Source organism: Grus americana, chromosome 1, assembly GCF_028858705.1.
Source record: "Grus americana isolate bGruAme1 chromosome 1, bGruAme1.mat, whole genome shotgun sequence".
Classification (NCBI taxonomy): Eukaryota; Metazoa; Chordata; class Aves; order Gruiformes; family Gruidae; genus Grus; species Grus americana.
Genome location: NC_072852.1, coordinates 37,427,164 through 37,444,966, shown reverse-complemented (window position 1 = coordinate 37,444,966; position 17,803 = coordinate 37,427,164). Strand labels below are relative to the sequence as shown.

Genomic DNA, 17,803 nt, shown 5'->3' with positions numbered 1-17,803 from the left:
GATAATGGCCATTAATTATAACAACAGGCCAAATTATCCTGCTGTAGCCATATGGTTCTATAAACCATCAGCCTATTTTTAATATTTTCAATTCTTTTGAACCTTAAAGCTTCTAAATGAGAACATCTTTAATGGAGTGGTTCAGCCTGGAGAAAAGAAGGCTCCAGGGAGACCTTATAGCAGCCTTCCAGTACCTGAAGGGGCTACAGGAAAGCTGGAGAGGGACTGTTTACAAGAGCAGGTAGTGATAGCATGACGGGTAATGGCTTTACACTGAAGCAGGCTGGTTTAGATTAGATACAAGGAAGAAATTCTTGACTGTGAGGGTGGTGAAGCACTGGAACAGGTTGCCCAGAGAGGTTGTGGAGGCCCCCTCCCTGGAAGTGTTCAAGGCCAGGTTAGATGAGGCTTTGGGCAACGTGGTCTAGTGGAGGGTGTCCCTGCCCATGGCAGGGGGGTTGGAACTAGATGATCTTTGAGGTCCCTTCCAACCCAAACCATTCTAGGATTCTATGATTAGATCCCTAAAACTCACTTTGTATGTCAAATTATAGAATACACTCCTATCTCTAAAGAGGCAAAACCAGACTTAAGTGAAGACAGACAAGTTTTAGGGCATCATAAATATTCACAGAAGTACTATTTTTCCTTTACCTCCAGAGAATATTCGCCCATGTATGACAGCTGGCAAAAGCTATTAGAATTAATGCTAACAGTGATTGTTTCTAGCAAACAATGTGTTAAGATGGAATTTCTATGGTTGGAACAACTTTCAAGAAAAGTATAAATCACTCACTGTAAATTAAGAAAAACGAGCAACATATTTGGCCAAAAAGGTCATGCAGATGATAGTGGATTATCTTGAATTACATTGAAGATCTGTGATAATCTTACTTCCCTGGATTTATGAGTGATTAATAGCCAAAAATTGTAGCAGTGCCAGTCTGGGTCAGCTAAAAACATGCAAAATTGATATGCTTCATCTATTTTGCAGATATTGAGGAATAATTCATTTACAACAAATAGTAGTACGTATTCCCAAAATAACTTCTAAGTGAACAAACAATCTTCTATAATAACTTGAAAAACCTTCATTTTAATCTTGTAAACCCAATGATGATATTGATTATAGGGTGTTAACTGATGTAGATTGCCTGCCTCAGAACGGCAGCAGGACTACTAACTGCAGCTAAAAACAAAACCAAACAAGATACTGCAAAAATTATTTTAAATTAAAGAAACAGTGAAGCATCAAAACAAAAACTTGGATGATTACAGTGTCTTTTATGTAGACTTGACAAGGTTCTTATTTATAAGGTCCTCCTATCTAATATTTCTTTGAAATAAATGCAAAATCAAAAGAAAGTTTTTTCATTCAATTGTCATGTAACCCTATTAATGAAATTCCAAAACCATTCATTATTACAAACATTTTCACTAACGGACGTGCCTCAAAAAATAAATACCAATGAAACTTAATTTTAATCTGCTTTGGGCAAGCTGCTATTTAGTCATCATTAGTAAATACAGCTGTGTTTGCTTGCTGATTTGTTTGTGTTGAAAAACTATACACACACAAATACACAGCATATTAGCGTTAGGTACAGAAGAACTCTACTGTTTTCTATTAAAAAGAAGATTTAATTAACAAAATCTAACACACACAGAAAGTTAGGGAATTAAATATTTCATATTCCACGTTGTCCTTCAGTCTGAGACACTATTAGATATACTTAAACTACTCCTAAAAGATGCTTACCCACAGATGTTCACAGAAGATGGAAATTCCATACCGCTCCCAAGCAATATTCTACAATACTTTTCATGTCTAGCCTAGATAATCTTTGCTGTACTGAAATCCATTTTTACCCATTCTCAAGGGACAGTAAAAGATTGCTCCACAGAAGAATTTTTACCATATTCTGAAGATTTATCATGTCTTCCTAATGATACATTCTTTTGGTTGAACAAACTAATAGATCAGATTGTCCAAGTCCCTGATCGTTATTATTTTTCCCTTCTGGACTTTCTCAGCATGCCCACATCTACAGTGTTCCATTCTTGAGAGATTATGCAAGTACTTATAGATCTGCCTGTCTGTCTAAATCTGACTATTTAGCTATAGTTTTCACAACATATTATAAATAAAGCATAGCTAATTATTAAGGCGCAGTCAGTTCATCATGGGTAGAAACCAAAGCAAGATAACTACGGGCTTCTAAGTGAAGAGCAATGCAAGAAATAATTTTCCAAAATTCGTAGTAAGTGAAATATTTCAAGATGGAACTCAAGAGAAATACATATAGCTAATGGTGTTCATCTTAACTAAAAAAAAAAAAAAAAAAAAAAATTATTGCTGCAATTCTGTTCAAAGTGGAAAAACGACCAAATTGAATACACATCAGTAACTCTATCAAATCTACAGTAAATGTCCTTGGAAGTCCATACAGAACTCCTTGCCTGGTCAGAATGGCTATGACTTGTATTTAGAGATCCATGGAGCTCTTTCTTGCTCTGACACCTTTTGAATGAAGTTTTTTCTACTACTTTCTAAAAGTATACCTTTTTTGAAGTAGACAGACTGGTTACCTTTTTTTCTTCATTCATCAAAACAGTTTTCAGATATTAAATATCTCTAAAGATAAGGCTATTTTTATTGAACTTTACTGACACATTTACTGAACAAATTACTTAAAAATATTTTCCAGTAGAAAAAAAAAAAAAAAGGAAATTGTCTTTACCTTTTGGTGAATAAAAAGTCTTCAAAAGTATTTGCTAGCTCCGGCCACATACTGTCAAATTTTCCAGAAGATGCATGCTGCCTCGCAACAGGTAGTCCAATAGAGAGAACTTTGAGAAGAGAGGAAACAGCTAGCTTCCATGTGCTTTCAGAAGGACAGGAATATTTCAGACTAAGAGGTATTCTTAATGTCTGCAAAACGAAAATTAAAACAAAAATTATAGTTGCTCAGGCAAATCTAAGAACATGACTGGTTTCTGCAGAAGCTCTTGGCAGACACTGTCACAGATGATAGTACATATCCCTACCTTTTCTGCTGGTATACAAGATGCTCTTTTAAAAATATAAAGATGATTTACCATATACCAGCTGGCTAAAGCACACACCTGTTGCCAAGTACAAGGTTAGAAGTCAGAGCTGATCCATTACCAATTTACACTATGAAATTACATACTGATTTTCTTTTTCTGTATTGCCATTCACTTTTCTGCTAAGCCTGACAAATGGGCTTTCTTCTCACCTAACAGACTGCAGACAGTTCATTATCATGAGTGTATTCTGGAGAGTTTAGTCCCATTCCTAGAAAGCTATCCCTAGTCCTTTAACAGTAGAGAAGAAAAAGCCTCAACTTTTCCTAATATGCAAAAGTTGAACTGTATACATAACCACTGCAAGACACCTGGTCGTTGCTGACTGTTAAACCACATGAAGTTTAAAAGCAAAAAGAGTTAGTGAAATTCTAACATAAAGGCTGCAATACAACTCAAATGTATAGCAGGTGAAAACACAGGAAAAAATTAAGTGTTTTAGATAGAAAGACAGCTTCGATATCTATAAAAGAAAGCCATTAATGAGTTGAAAAACATTAAGCATGTGTATTATTTACACTATATGTATTCCTTTTAGCATTGTTAGTCAAACCAACTAGAACCTGACACCAACTTATCTTGGAAAGCTAGTTATTTAATTTACATTTCAAATACACAGTGACTAAATTCAGGTATTACACATATGCCCCCCAGTGCTTTTAGTGAAGTCTCTGATTTGAGGAAAGCAAAGGGAGGAAAGAGGAAAGACTCTTGCTCTCAAGACCGAGTCAACTGTAATTAACTCTCTATTGCCAAAAATTGTGAGCGCTAGGATCTAACCCTAGAGATAACAGAATATTTTATTCTGCTGCTATTGTTCGTAGGGGTCAAATCTAATTCCAACATCAACATGGGCTTTAGAGACGTGAAAAATAATTTAAAAACCATCTTCATCTACTGCAATAGATCACATTATTATCTACTGTGAAAGTTAAAGAAAAGTGGTGTTTATATCAGTTTCACCTATCCTATTAAAACAGGAGTGGAAAACAACTGCATCAACTTTGAAATACAAATTATTTACTTCATAATAGATTCCAAATAATACCACAACACTATTTTAAACAGATTCAGGTTTCTAAATTTCTATACAGGAACAACCTGATGTCAGCCAAGTCATTACAAACAAACCTAGGTCACATACTCTTTTTTCCCCAGACATTTACTATTACTTCTATTATTTACCAAAATTATTTGCTAAAATGGAAACAATCTCAAAAAAAGTTAAGAGTTTGGCGACTTGACCTTAAAGGCACATTTGTGCACCTGCAACATTTCATAGTGACATCAGTGACACACAAAGTCATTAAAAGCAAATCAAAAGTAATAGCTAGAGTACACGTCCCCGAAGTATATATGCCAGTCTACAGAAATTGGTCTTTGGCCTTCAATGCCATATTTACTAAGGGGCCTGCTTATGAGATTCAGGTGCATAATACTTTCAAAGATTAATATTTTGTGGCCTAACACATTTGTTAATTTTTATCTTAACATTGAAATACTGATGCTGACATTATCCAGCTAAAAAGCAATACATATAGCCCTATCAATAGCCTTGCAGCTTCAAAAGAAATTACTACCTGCTGCTTATCTTCATAAAATATCAATTTGTTTACTGAAGCTTTAAGATTCCCAGAAAGTGTTTATCAACAGTAGTTCAAAATAAAACTCATGATTTTCAGTATAAGCTCATTAAATAATTCACACGTAGGACAAACTTTTACCTTGATAATGTTCTGAAGAACTTTCTCTGTTACCACAGCTTTATGGCAAGCTGTCTTTTGGTATAAGTCCACAACAACTTCCAATGATCTCTCAGCAAACGGCACATAATTCAATGCTACCCATTCCGCCTAGGAAAAGAAATTAGTGAATTACTGAACTACATGGGAAAATATACTAATTAAGGAACAGGAAATGTATGTTTTGCGTTGAACTCTCAGTTTAATGCATGCAAAGTTGGCTAAGAATATAGTCCAAGCAACAAAACTGCAAATACAACGTAGTCTTGACTATGAAAATGTACTCTACATTGAGGTAAAGTACATTTAAGTAGGACAAATGTTGCAGTCTAGGCAAGACAACTACATTAGGACAATCTTTAAGGAAATTTAACTCACCGGTGCAAATAGTTGTATCTAGTGTGATTCCATTGTGTTGCAGGACAAATAGAATAAGAAGAATTAATACATACATAATAGTTACCTCTTGGATTACAGTGAATCAGACGCTCATGCTTAGTGAACAGCAGAGTACACAGATATTGAGTAAGTCCCATTTCCCTACAGCACGTGCAATTAAAAAATTTGCAGCTTGAGGGGATTTACTCCTTTCAAAATTATCATGTCTTTTCTATTAAATTTGGTATCATATGTAGGACAAGTTATTTTAGATTAATACACTGGACAAATTCAGACACATTCACTATGTCTGGTGTCCAGGCAAGACTTTCCTACATGGAGGAATACAAAGTATAAAAACAAAGTATAACTCAAAGGGAGCAAATGAAGAAAACAAAAGCATGTAAAAAATACTAATAAATTAACTTATTACTCAACATGCACAATGCAGTTTTTACAGATGGAATAAATGCATCTTGCTAAACAACCTGTATCTGAAGCTGAATTGGGTTCACCAGCCAAGTGAAACAAGTGAGATTTCTAATTGATTACCTGATTATACTTTGCATTTGCAATGTGCTTTGTTTCCAGCTGTCCATACTGCGGAGGCTTGCAGGAAAATTCTACAAAGGCCAACAGTTGGTCGAAGATTGCAGGATACATTATCTGCATACTTTCTGAGCCCACACATATAGCCTATACCAGAAGAAAATACAAAAGCTTAATATATATCTTGAGCTTCTGCATTCAAAAATCTGCATCAATACAAGGAGCTCCTAAAGAAAATTTCCCATAGAAGTCTACGCAAGAGTCATGCTGTATAAAAGGCAGCGTATAGTTCTAACAGTTTAAGGAAAGTAAGTTTTGTTGTTCTATTAAAGTAAATTAAGTGGCAAAGTACCTGGGCATATATAGTTTAGTAAATACAGCTATCTCATTTCGTCCAATAAAATATATCTTTTCTTTACAAACTCTGCTTTGACGTAACAGCAAAACATAAGTCTCGTATCTTGTCTGTGGATCTCAGCCGCATCTTTAAGTTCTACCTCAAGTAATATTTAAATCTTGGAAGTAATTCATACAAGGTTTTCATAAGTAGTTAAAATTGTGTCTTACAGACAGGAACATAAATAAAATGAGAATGGTATGATTTTGGTATAGCTGAAACTCATAATCTTGCTTTAAAATGGAAAACATTTCACGAAGGGTGTACTTAGAAGATGTCAGTGAAATATCATGCTGTCATAGGCTAATGATTTCCTGTTGCTATATAAATCCCAAGGCAATGTTAGGGCATTTATTTTCAAAAATTCAGATACAACGATTCTATGAAGTTACTCCAATTATTTTCTGTCATTTTAAACGTATTACTTTTCCTCCCAAAGTCCCTCCTCTCAAAACTTCGAGAAACAGACTATTTATTGCTCCAGAAAAAGATCTGCTTGTACTGCCATTCTTCTCTGGGGAGTAATCAACCTCTCCTTCCACTAACCACAGATCATCCATGATGAGTTGTGGCTGAACTCCAGGTGCCAACAGCTCCAAAGGTGTTTGAGCGCAGCCTCCATGCTGGGGCTGTGTCATGAGCTGTGGCAGTCGATGGGCTAGTAAATATCCTGGGTCTACAAACCACGAGAGGAAGCACGCCAACAGGGCTGCAGGCAATGTCATCGCTAGATCACCCTAAGACCTAGCTGCACCTTCAGGCAACCTACAATCTGCAGCAGAGCACTCTGAATCATCAATGGCCTTTCCCTTCTCAGCTTCCTGCAATTCAAAATGCATGTCTAATGCTCAAAAAGCTTAATCAACATCACGAACATAGTGCAGCACTCCTAAAAAGCCATACTTCTTTTCTGGTGCTCAAGTTCAAGACTGTACTGAACTCTGAAAAGATGCTTTGATGCTAGATACTCACCTGTGTGGCAGAAGACTGAAATGTTAATTGCTGATCTAAAAGTATTCAACATCCCATAAAACAATTGCAGCTGATCTGCTGCTGCACTAAAGTCCTTGCACTAAATTGTAACTGGTTAATGCAAGATTACATAACTATTAAGAGAAAGTACAAAAATATTTTATATACCAACACATAGATTAGAAAGGGAAAGAGAGCATCCACTAGTCCCTGGATAACTTTTGTATAGGTGCAACTTACATCACCCACAGAAGACTATCTTAACATCTACAAAGGCAAAACTTCAAAATACATTTGCCATTCAATACACAGTCAGATTTTTATTATTATTATTATTAATTTCAGGATCAGTGGGAATTAAATTTCAGATGCTACTTTTTCTGCACTGGTGAACAAAAGCAATAACTACTTCCTATCTGAAGTTTGTGCATGAGTAGCTTCTTATTCTTAGTATTTTATAAAATGCTTGTAAAATTTTTATTTTACACACAGAAGCATTTTCTATCCAGTCTACCAGAGTATTTTCAACTCTAAAAATTATCCATATAATATTTAAAAAAAAAAAAAAAAAAGGATTAGCATCACTTAGTTTTGAAAACAAATCTAAATAGATTTCCCTTTCAAAGAGGTTTATGCTTCTGACTGACACCAGGTACCTTTTATCTGAGTGTATGAAAAACTCAAAAACAGCCTAAGAAAGCATGTGACAAAGGATGTTGAAAGTATCTTTAAGAGCTGCTTATAAAACAGAGTTGTATTTACTGCATTAAGTGCACTTATTTACATACTTAAGTAAACAGACACATATAAATCAAAAAGTAACGGTCAGGCAACAACAAAACACAAACAAACCCTAAAATAAAATACTCTGCAGATCATTGTTTGTTGTAAAAATTGACGCAGTACTTTAGTTTCAAAAATTTATGCTTTAAAGCATTCTGGTACTAACCTTCACATTTTTTAATAGTTCCGATCGATCTAACAACTCCCAGTGCAACTATTGTCATGGACTACTGGGGTTTTTTATAGCTCTCTGTAGCTAAGTTTTTACCATCTCTGTCGCTGTATGGAAATACAGCCTTGAGTTTACCACGCTCACAGCTCAAGAGGTTTGCATCCATACTGCCTGCAGAGGCAGAAGTCAAATGCATGTGATCCCCAAGTACGTATCTGTGTTCCTCTGTCTGATGAGCCATCCGTATCACTGCAGAGTTGACCCAAAGTGAATGTAGGTAGGAAGAATATTCAGAGAATTTGGCCTTGAGAAGAGATTTTAGCTGAGCTACAATGATGAACTAGGCACTTCTACTACAGCAGTGAAAGACTACAAAGCAAGTTCTATGAAGAATAAAAAGAAAATGAAGAACAAAACAAAGGGTGTAAAATGGGCTCAACAGATGGACACCTGAAAGGAGAACCACGGCTCCCTTCCAGTCCTACGTTCTTGAGTTGCAATGTCCTTTGCTAGTGCAATCACATCATAAAATCTCTATCAAACCAGTCAGGGGCTCAGTCTTAAAAATGTCAGGTTTTTTTCATGCAATTCCAACTGCAAAGTTGTTCCAGAATTTCTTAAAAAACCAGAACTGACCCAAATCTTCCCGTATCAGAAAAAAACAGAACTTAATCTGATCCCACATACAAACATGTAGGAAACATTTTGTTTAAAAGAAGGCGGGAAATATTTACATACTCCTTTAACTGTTCCACTGGCTTCTGTGTGTACTTCTGAGAATACTAATTCATTTCAGAGGAAGAAGACACTGTGGCCTCCAGCAAAACCATCTGACAGATGGCCTTTTCTCCGCATCAGCACTGGCTGGCTGCCTTGTGATGTGAATTGTTCTGTGTTATATTGCAGAGACGAGTGGTCACGCGACTTCACAGAGCTTACTAATGTACAAATGTACTTTAACAAATTTTTTTAGTGACTTCAGTGCTGTTCTGTTAATAATATTATTATAGATGGGGTGGGAGGTACTTATAAATTGAGGTACCTAAGACTTCCTATGTAAATCTGTATTTGCAGAGGCTTGTAAATGCCCTGCTAACCATCGCGATTGGGAGAGGGGAAGGGAAGGACGTCTCTGTTTCTCATGGGGAGTTACTGCTTTTGCTATTGTTTAAGAAAACTTCAGCTAAAACAGTTTAACATCTTGACAAGAACAAGAGTATAAAAATATGTGCAGTTTTTCCTCATGTTAAAAACTCTGGTAACCCCTGCTTTGAAAAGCGCCAATGCCTGAAGCCTTTGGGAGCTAAGAACATCTGGATAAAGAGACTGGCAAAGAAATAGAAAAATCTGATTAATATATGGAGTTATTAAGTGGAGAAAACAGGACTTGAGCAGGGCTGAGCTGCTGGAAAAGGGTACAAAAGGGTAAAGCGTGACTGGAAAAGGATGAAAATGTTGTGGATAGGATTGGTGTTAAAACTTCATGTTATTTATATCCCCACATACAAAACAGATTTAATAACAAATTCTAATCTTATACCTCTGTTCTAAAAATACATTCATGGATATTTGTTAAACCCATAAACTAAAAGAACGGCTGCAAGATAATGATTCTGCCTTGCTTGTGGGGTTTAAATAAGTATGAGATAAGTCAACCCACACCAAGCAAAAAAGAAAACAAGATACCGAATTGCTGCTCATTTAGTAGGGATCATGCATTCCATGAGTTAAATGAGGCAGGATCCTGTCTGGGGCGGGAAGAGGTAAGACCACATAGTTCAGCAAAGCAGTCGTAACATGAAAGCCCAAAGGTAATGAAGTCAAGTCACATATATAGATTTAATTCTGGCATTTCTAGAGTAGTTTTTTTGGGGGGTCTTAGGGTTTGGGTTTTTTTAAAGGCATACTTAATATAAATACACGATCTCATTCATTATCAGCTTTGCTTCTTTTCATAGACTCATAGAATGGTTTAGGTTGGAAGGGACCTTAAAGATCATCTAGTTCCAACGTCTCTGCCATGAGCAGGGACACCCTCCACTAGACCAGGCTGCCCAAAGCCCCATCCAACCTGGCCTTGAACACTTCTCCAGGGAGGGGGCATCCACAGCCTCTCTGGGCAACCTGTTCCGGTGTCTCACCACTCTCACAGTCAAGAATTTCTTCCTAACATCTAATCTAAATCAACCCTCTTTTAGTTTAAAGCCATTATCCCTCATCCTATCACTACTTGTCCTTGTTAACAGTCCCTCTCCAGCTTCCTTGTAGGCCCCCTTCAGGTACTGGAAGGCTGCTATTAGGTGTCCCTGGAGCCTTCTCTTCTCCAGGCTGAACAACCCCAACTCTCTCAGCTTGTCTTCATAGGAGAGGTGCTCCAGCCCTCTGATCAGCTTCGTGGCCCTCCTCTGGACTCACTCCAACAGGTCCGTGTCCTTCTTATGTTGAGGATCCCAGAGCTGGACACGGTACTCCAGGTGGGGTCTCACAAGAGCAGAGTAGATGAGGAGAATCACCTCCCTCAATCTGTTGGTCACGCTTCTTTTGATGCAGCCCAGGACATGGTTGGCTTTCTGGACTGCAAGCGCACACTGCTCACTCATGTTGCGCTTGTCATCAAAAAACACCCCCAAGTCCTTCTCCTCAGGGCTGCTCTCAATCCATTCTCTGCCCAGCCTGTAGATGTGCTTAGGATTGCGCTGACCCATGTGCAGGATCTTGCACTCGGCCTTGTTGAACTTCATGAGGTTCACAAAGGCCCACCTCTCAAGCCTGTCAAGGTCCTTCTGGATGGCATCCCTTCCCTCCAGCGTGTCAACCACTGTTGTGTAAATGAATCATTTTGCAAGGAGGTTTTTTACAACTCCAGAAAAAAGAAGCAATACCTTTTTTCCTTTTTTTAACTATCCAGTAAAAGGGCACCCAAATTTGTTGTTTACAGATTCACCTGCATGATGGGTGCTCTCTGAGGATTAGTTCTATAGTCAGAATTTCTCAAGCACAGATGCAGCATTGTTCTTACATAATTGATTAACAAGAGGTAAGAATGTGGTCTGCATGAACTCAAAGTTCTCATGATCACCATTCTTCTAGACTTCGTTTACATCATTACTTGGGCAACATAAGGAATACTGTTTGTGGGACTATTCCCTCAACTCCATGTACAGACCTTCATAACAGTGCAATACTTTAATATTAGACAGACAAGTAAATAGCTACAAACAGAGCACCACAAAAAGTATTTCTGCAATCACGCAAAAAAAAAAATTACACCATTCCTTTCAATGCAGAGCACCTGGGTTGCACCAGGAATGGAGATCTGATTGTTCTAAGACAGCACACTGTGCAATTACAAATAATTAAAAAATTAATGTTTAAGTCACCACACTATAGTTCTGAGAAGAAGAATTGAGACACAGCATAGCTTACCTTTCACCATGCATTTGAAGTCACATTCTTACCTTCTGTAAAACATCTAAAGCTGTAAGAACTGCTTCCTGTAAACTTGTCAAAACTGCTTCAGTGTAAGATGGAAGGATGAAAGGGGAAGCATCAGAACTGATTGGAACTGAAACAGCACTGTGCAAAATGACACCCAGCTTGTGGAGATCATCCATGCTGAAACCAGTTTTGATGTGTTGGTAAAGAGCCGGGAATATTTGAATTAAAGCTGTAAGAAAAGGCTGGCTGGGAATGAAAGTCAATTTATCACAAGTAATTGGAGGCCTTGTACTTTCTGAACCAATCCTATACCAGCTGTTCCAGGCTGCCCACCAAAGATTCAAATCTTCAATCTCATCTGTTATTACAGGTGGTTCAGATCCACTGTATCTTCCTATTCTTTCTCCTATGGAGTCAGTTCTCATGAACGATCTGCCAAGACTGGTGGCAGTTGTTGTCCCTACCACCACAGGTACAGAAACATTGATAGCAGGTGGTGTGTCAGGCTTCTCTGAGTCTCGCACAGGAGAAACAATCTGTAAGATCTCCTGGAAGCTTTTCAGAGCAGCCAAGGAAACTTCATTATTTTTGCTGAGTGCTGCTGATTGGATGTGATCAAGAAGAACATCCCAGGCTTGGGAAAAGTCTCCTATTTAAAAAAAAAAAGAGAGAGAGAAAAAAAATAAACTTTGAACTGGCTTACTATTCCCCTTCCCACCCACCCTGTCTCTAAAAGGCTGTTCGTATACTCGTTACTCTAATGCAGAGAAATTTCATGAGGTTAGGTGATAGCTTGAATGACTTTCAGAATCTATCAGTTCAACCATAAGAAGAAGGAATGTGACACAGAAACACGCAAATATGAAGAATGAAATAATATATCAATGTTTATGTCCAATTTGCTAGCAAAAAAAAAAAAAAAAAAAAAATCACATACCACATCCCATACCAGAAAAACACATTTTCTTTATTCAGGATAATGAAACACATTTGTTCTTACACATACCAGATGCCTGTTGATTTCAAAAAGTGTTAAGCACACACAAGGAATTAATGGTCAAATCTATAGTCATGCAATGCATTAATAAATAATTGATTTTAAAGTGTTCTGCTAATCATACTGTGGAGAAAGATTTCATTTTTGGAGTTTGAGTTTTTCATTAAATTTAGCTTTAACATTCAATTTTCTATGTTACTAATTACTGGGTTTGAATAATTAAAATAGCTCTGTAATGTTTTAAATTTTTATTAAGTTTTAACTCAAGTTTAACATAGTCTAAAATCTACTACATTTCTGCAAATGACCAGTACTCTTGAGAGCTATTAATATGTCAGTATCTGTATCACAAATAAGCAAAATGCAATAAAACAGAACTTATTTCTAGTTATATATATTAATTACATACTATGGAACGGTGAAGGTATATTAATGTAATGGGGAATTCTCTTTGCAAACTATAAATTCCTTCTATCACATTTTTATTTTTGAAAGTAATGTATTTAAGTGGTTCTAGTTACCTAAGCTAGGAAATGAAAAGCTGTTTTGAAATTATATCAGAATATCTCTGTTTAGAAACCTAAACTGAAACAAAACAGGCATCAATGCTGAATGATATTATCTAGTTCAATACACTTACATTGTTCATTGTATGCAGTAGTATTTTACAATAGCTTGGCAAATGACTTAATGTTTTATTTCTATAACGAGTAAGCAAAAAAGAAATAGGGAAAAATCAGAGCCTGAGAAAAAGGAAGAAAAAGAAATAAAGATACAAAGGAGTTATAAAAGAAAAATAAAAAACTTCAAAGTGGGAAAGGTAAGATTTTAAGGAAGAAGAAAAGGGGAACTCACTTCAGTTAGCTACATTAGGGACAACAGTAACATAACTCAAACTGAAATCTCTGTACAAGACAAACAGTGGAGGAGTATCGTGAGGGGAGAAAAAGACTCAACTGAAAGAGTGGGTAATCTCAACATCTTTCACATCACAAGTCCAATCTTTTCATTTAAAATTTCCCCTTCTTTTCTAAGCTATATACTTCAGTGACTTTACAAGTGAGTGCTCTTTACATTGTAAGAGCACTGTTAAACTTGACACACTGATGCCACAGCAGAGTTCTAGGCAAGTGTTGCATAACCTTAGAAAGACAAGAGGAAAAATACGTTCTGACAACCAAAAGAACAGAAAAAATATTACTGTTGTCAGGCTACTATCTATTAAAGCTGTCTGGCACCCAGAATTGTGACTAGTGAGATTTAATCTCAAGTACCGTGATACAGAAGATGAACTTGGTAATTACAATTTTTGGCTCTAAGAGCATGAATTAAAAAGTCCATAATTTTCATCACATTTGGTGTGAGACACAACAGAACACAGTTTTAAGCCAAGTTTAAGGTTCTTGCCCAGTACTTCAACTGAAAAAAAATATACAAAAGCAGAAAGCTTATTACTCTATCCTTCAATAACTTTAAACTATAAATTTTACCTAAAGGCTGCAGTAAGTATCTCCTGGTGTTAAATATTCTTGCAACTCCAGCCAGTGTTAATACCCATGTCTCAGCCCACTGTTTCTCAGCTGTATCCCTTGAATGATGGATGAGAATGTTGCCTCCTCCTGATTCAATCTTCTCTTTGTCAGCCGTGGTAGAAGATTCTCGAACCCTATCCAACAGGTGAAATAAAACCTGTAATAGTCAGAAAAGGAGGAAAAAAGTAACTTTTCAAATAACATAGTTGCATTCATGGCAAAACAACAAAAAAATAGTAATTTTTCCATTATCCTTTCTGTCATTGTGTCACCCTGAGAATTCCCTTACTCTAAACAGTCTGTGCAGCAGCTTCACTTGAGAAGGGTAAGAAACAGCACGATCAAAACCACTGAGAACAGTCTTAGCACTAACAGAATGCTAAACTCGATGGACCTCAGATCTCTCACAGGTACAACAGGCAACAGACTTAACTACAGCCTAACTTTTTCCATAAGGTACAACCAACATGACTGTCATCTAGAACAGGGCATTTGATGGATCCTCTCAAATGACAGTGCCAAAACAGAGTGCAAAGTAAAGCTCAATCTAATATCAGGTCAATCCAACCACATGACCCTCAAACATCACCAGATTTTCACACAAAGAAAGGAGTTGTTCATCTTCATAGGAAGGGAGCAGCCTTTTTATACAAGTCCTGAGTAAGAAAGAAATGATCGAAATACAAAAATTACATTTCCTAAGAGGCTTTAAGGGCCAGAGAAAAGGAAGCATGGGGGGAAAAAAACCACCCAAAAATCCAAAAGACGGTATCAGACTTCTGCCACCATATCTTATAAGTCTTAATAAACTAGTTAACTAATATTAAAGTAGCATGTCAACGGTTATCAAAATGTGAATGCAATTTAAAAAACCTTCAGTGGAAGCTTATACATCATACCTTCCATATTACTGTGTGCCATGTTGAATGTTGCAATAAAGTTCCATGAGCACCAATAGTAGAAAACAATGTCTGCCCAGCACTCTTTCTAACTGCAGGTCGGGGATCCACGCACAGTTCTCCAAGTTTGGCATACAGACATAACCAAAGACAGTCAAATGGTGGTGCAGGATGAAAAGGTCTATTCAGCATTACTCCCTTTTCTTCTGCCTGTTTCTGCAACACTGCTTCTTCTTTGTTTAGCTCCTTTTCAATTATTTCACCTCTTTGGAAAAAATAATCCGAAATATTCCACTACAAAATAAATCAGACATACACTGTTGTACAATAAAAATATTACAATGTTCTTAATGATCATGAAATAAATTATTTCTCATTTTCACATTTAAAAGCATTTTGCAAAGTACGTGAAGATATTGATTTCCCTACACTAATGAAAGAAGATCAGTACAGAAACACTGCAAGGTGCAGAAAGCATTTTTCTTACCCTCAGCTTTTAGGCCTCAATTATATATGAAGTACTGGAAAGGGAAACAATGTATTAAAAATAAGATACTGATGAACATAGTTACAATGCAACACTATTTCTTTACCTAACTCTGGAGTCATGCAGATTGAAGATTAATTGTGCTCACTCAATTTACATATGATTCCAAATAACAGCATGGGAGTTCAGTAAGAACTCAAAAAATAGGTTTTGGCTTTCACTTGTAGACAACTACAGATTAATTTTCATTTATTTAAAAAAAAAAAGAAGAAGAAAAGAAAATGAAAGCCAGAAGCAGCATCACTGTAGATTAATATAAAACTCACCAACAAACCAATTGAAGTTAAGCTAATATTTAGCTCTTGATTGTGAAGTCCGAAGCTTCCTGCAACCTCAACAACTATCTGTAGACAAGTACATGGCATTGTTGGAAGAAAGTCTGTCACAACCAACTGAAGACACTGGAATGCAGTCCGTATTAAGGACTCTCTTAAAAAAAACAAAACAAAAAACAAGACACAATGCACAGACTCATTTCAAATTTCTTCAAGAGCACAGGAATATTTTTAATATAATAGCTCAGGAGACAGAAGTATTTAAAAAAAATCCATTAAATGCTTTTGAGATTAATGTGCAACATTTTAGATGTTTCAACTAAAGGGTTTTTTGAGATATTAAGTTGAAGCTTCAAATTCTGATGAAGTATTTTAGTCCATGTTTACTAGCTAGTGAAGTTTAGACTCTCCAGTGGTCCTCAGCTAGTTTTATATAGTGAAGGCCACTTCTCTGTTTAGAGTTCTAGGACTTGTTAGTTCAAATGTGTCAGCTAAAACATTCTAAAAGAGCCAGAACGGTCAAAACAAAGCTTAAGTTTAAGGATTATAATCTTCCAAAGAGTAAGCTGTTCTCAACAATTTCTTGTATCAGCAGTTATAAATTACTTAAAGTATGCCAAACAGGTGGGCAAAACGTATTTTTCTTTATGAGAGAAGATGCATGCTAACATAATGGTAGTCTTATCTGCTTCAATCCTATATTATGTTAGACAAAATCTTTTCAAAATATCTGCCGTTAAATAGATCTTTAACAAATGCTTTGCCTTCAGAATTAAATTCTGAATACAAACATAAAACAAAAATGTAGTAAGGAAAACGTTTGTGAGATGGAGCTCTCAGAAGCAGCAAGGTCATCTAGAAATAAAACCTTGTTTAGTGAGAGACAAAACAAAGGAATCAAAAGGAGTGGTGAAGTGTAGATAATACAAAATAGGGAAGCTGTATTTAAATTTAACTACAGGTTTGCTTTTTTTAATGTTTAATGTACAAAAGAAAAAATTCTGAAAGGTTTGCAATACAGAAACTTAGTGTCCTTCAGAATACATAACCCAGGAAAAAATTCAGAATACAGATATGTCAGTTACATATTTCAGAATCCTAAATAAAATAATAATTTTCTCAATTAAATTCAAAATGAAAATCATAGGTGGGCCATTTCCACAGCATCGTAACAGCCAACGTGATACGGAAGCCAGAGGAATGCACAAGAAACTTCACATGGACAATAATGATGTAACTAATAATTCTCTAACACGAGGCACACTGCAGAGAGACATCCATCCTACTATATCAGATCAAAGGATTTATCCTTGCTATACTTACAGAGGAAATGCTCACACACTACTTTCTCCCCTATTCGTTACACAGGTCTATCAAGTGAAACACACCCCAAACTGCTGCAGTTCCCTCTCTACTACAAAGTTCCAGAGGTTATGTGACCTTCAACGACTCTAAGAGAAGGGAAGGAGGCAGGAAATTATAGTTAGACTACATATTTTGAAGAGCTGAGTTAATGGGAAGGTACCCTCTCTTTCTAACCTTCACATGAGAGGCTGCTAGAACAAATTCACTTCCCAATTAATGTCCCACACTACTATGTGTTTGGAGAAAGGTTTCAAAGTACTTCATGCAAGTGACAACAGCAATACAGCTCTTTAAAATGTGAAATTGTCCTTAATGTTACAGATGGCCACTAAAAAGGTAAATATAGACACAAGAAATTTAAGCTTAGCTCGAAAACTTAAGGTCATATAGGACTTTATCTGTCCTTAAAATGAACAAGGGTATCCCATTGAAAAATTCTTCAAAGACAGACCTCCTTTTGGTTACAGGCTAGTACTGTACAATCAAGAAATGACCGAAGTATCACTGGCTCTCAAAATAGCATCTTCTGTATTTATAGCAGCCTGGCAAGAAGTTCTCCTGGATTTCTGTCCTGGAATCCAGGACGTTCACTGACCAAAGGGAAGACACTTGCAAAGAAAGTCTCATGGTCAATAAGTTTATATTTAAA

General features: G+C 36.5%; 1 protein-coding gene across 9 annotated transcripts in view; it reads right to left on the bottom strand.

The window, feature by feature from the left end:
• Positions 1-17,803, bottom strand: part of MON2 (MON2 homolog, regulator of endosome-to-Golgi trafficking) — a 115,798-nt gene that overhangs the window by 52,779 nt on the left and 45,216 nt on the right. For 7 of the 9 annotated variants that reach the window (XM_054812996.1, XM_054813247.1, XM_054813503.1 and 4 more), the window contains 8 exons: positions 15,781-15,943; positions 14,968-15,261; positions 14,027-14,225; positions 11,560-12,188; positions 5,781-5,924; positions 5,229-5,246; positions 4,833-4,961; positions 2,742-2,932 (listed from right to left, as the gene is read on the bottom strand). In XM_054812996.1, coding sequence (XP_054668971.1) covers positions 2,742-2,932; positions 4,833-4,961; positions 5,229-5,246; positions 5,781-5,924; positions 11,560-12,188; positions 14,027-14,225; positions 14,968-15,261; positions 15,781-15,943 — 1,767 coding nt within the window. The remainder of the gene's footprint in view (positions 1-2,741; positions 2,933-4,832; positions 4,962-5,228; positions 5,247-5,780; positions 5,925-11,559; positions 12,189-14,026; positions 14,226-14,967; positions 15,262-15,780; positions 15,944-17,803) is intronic. The other 2 variants (XM_054813167.1, XM_054813579.1) reach the window with 1 other exon arrangement.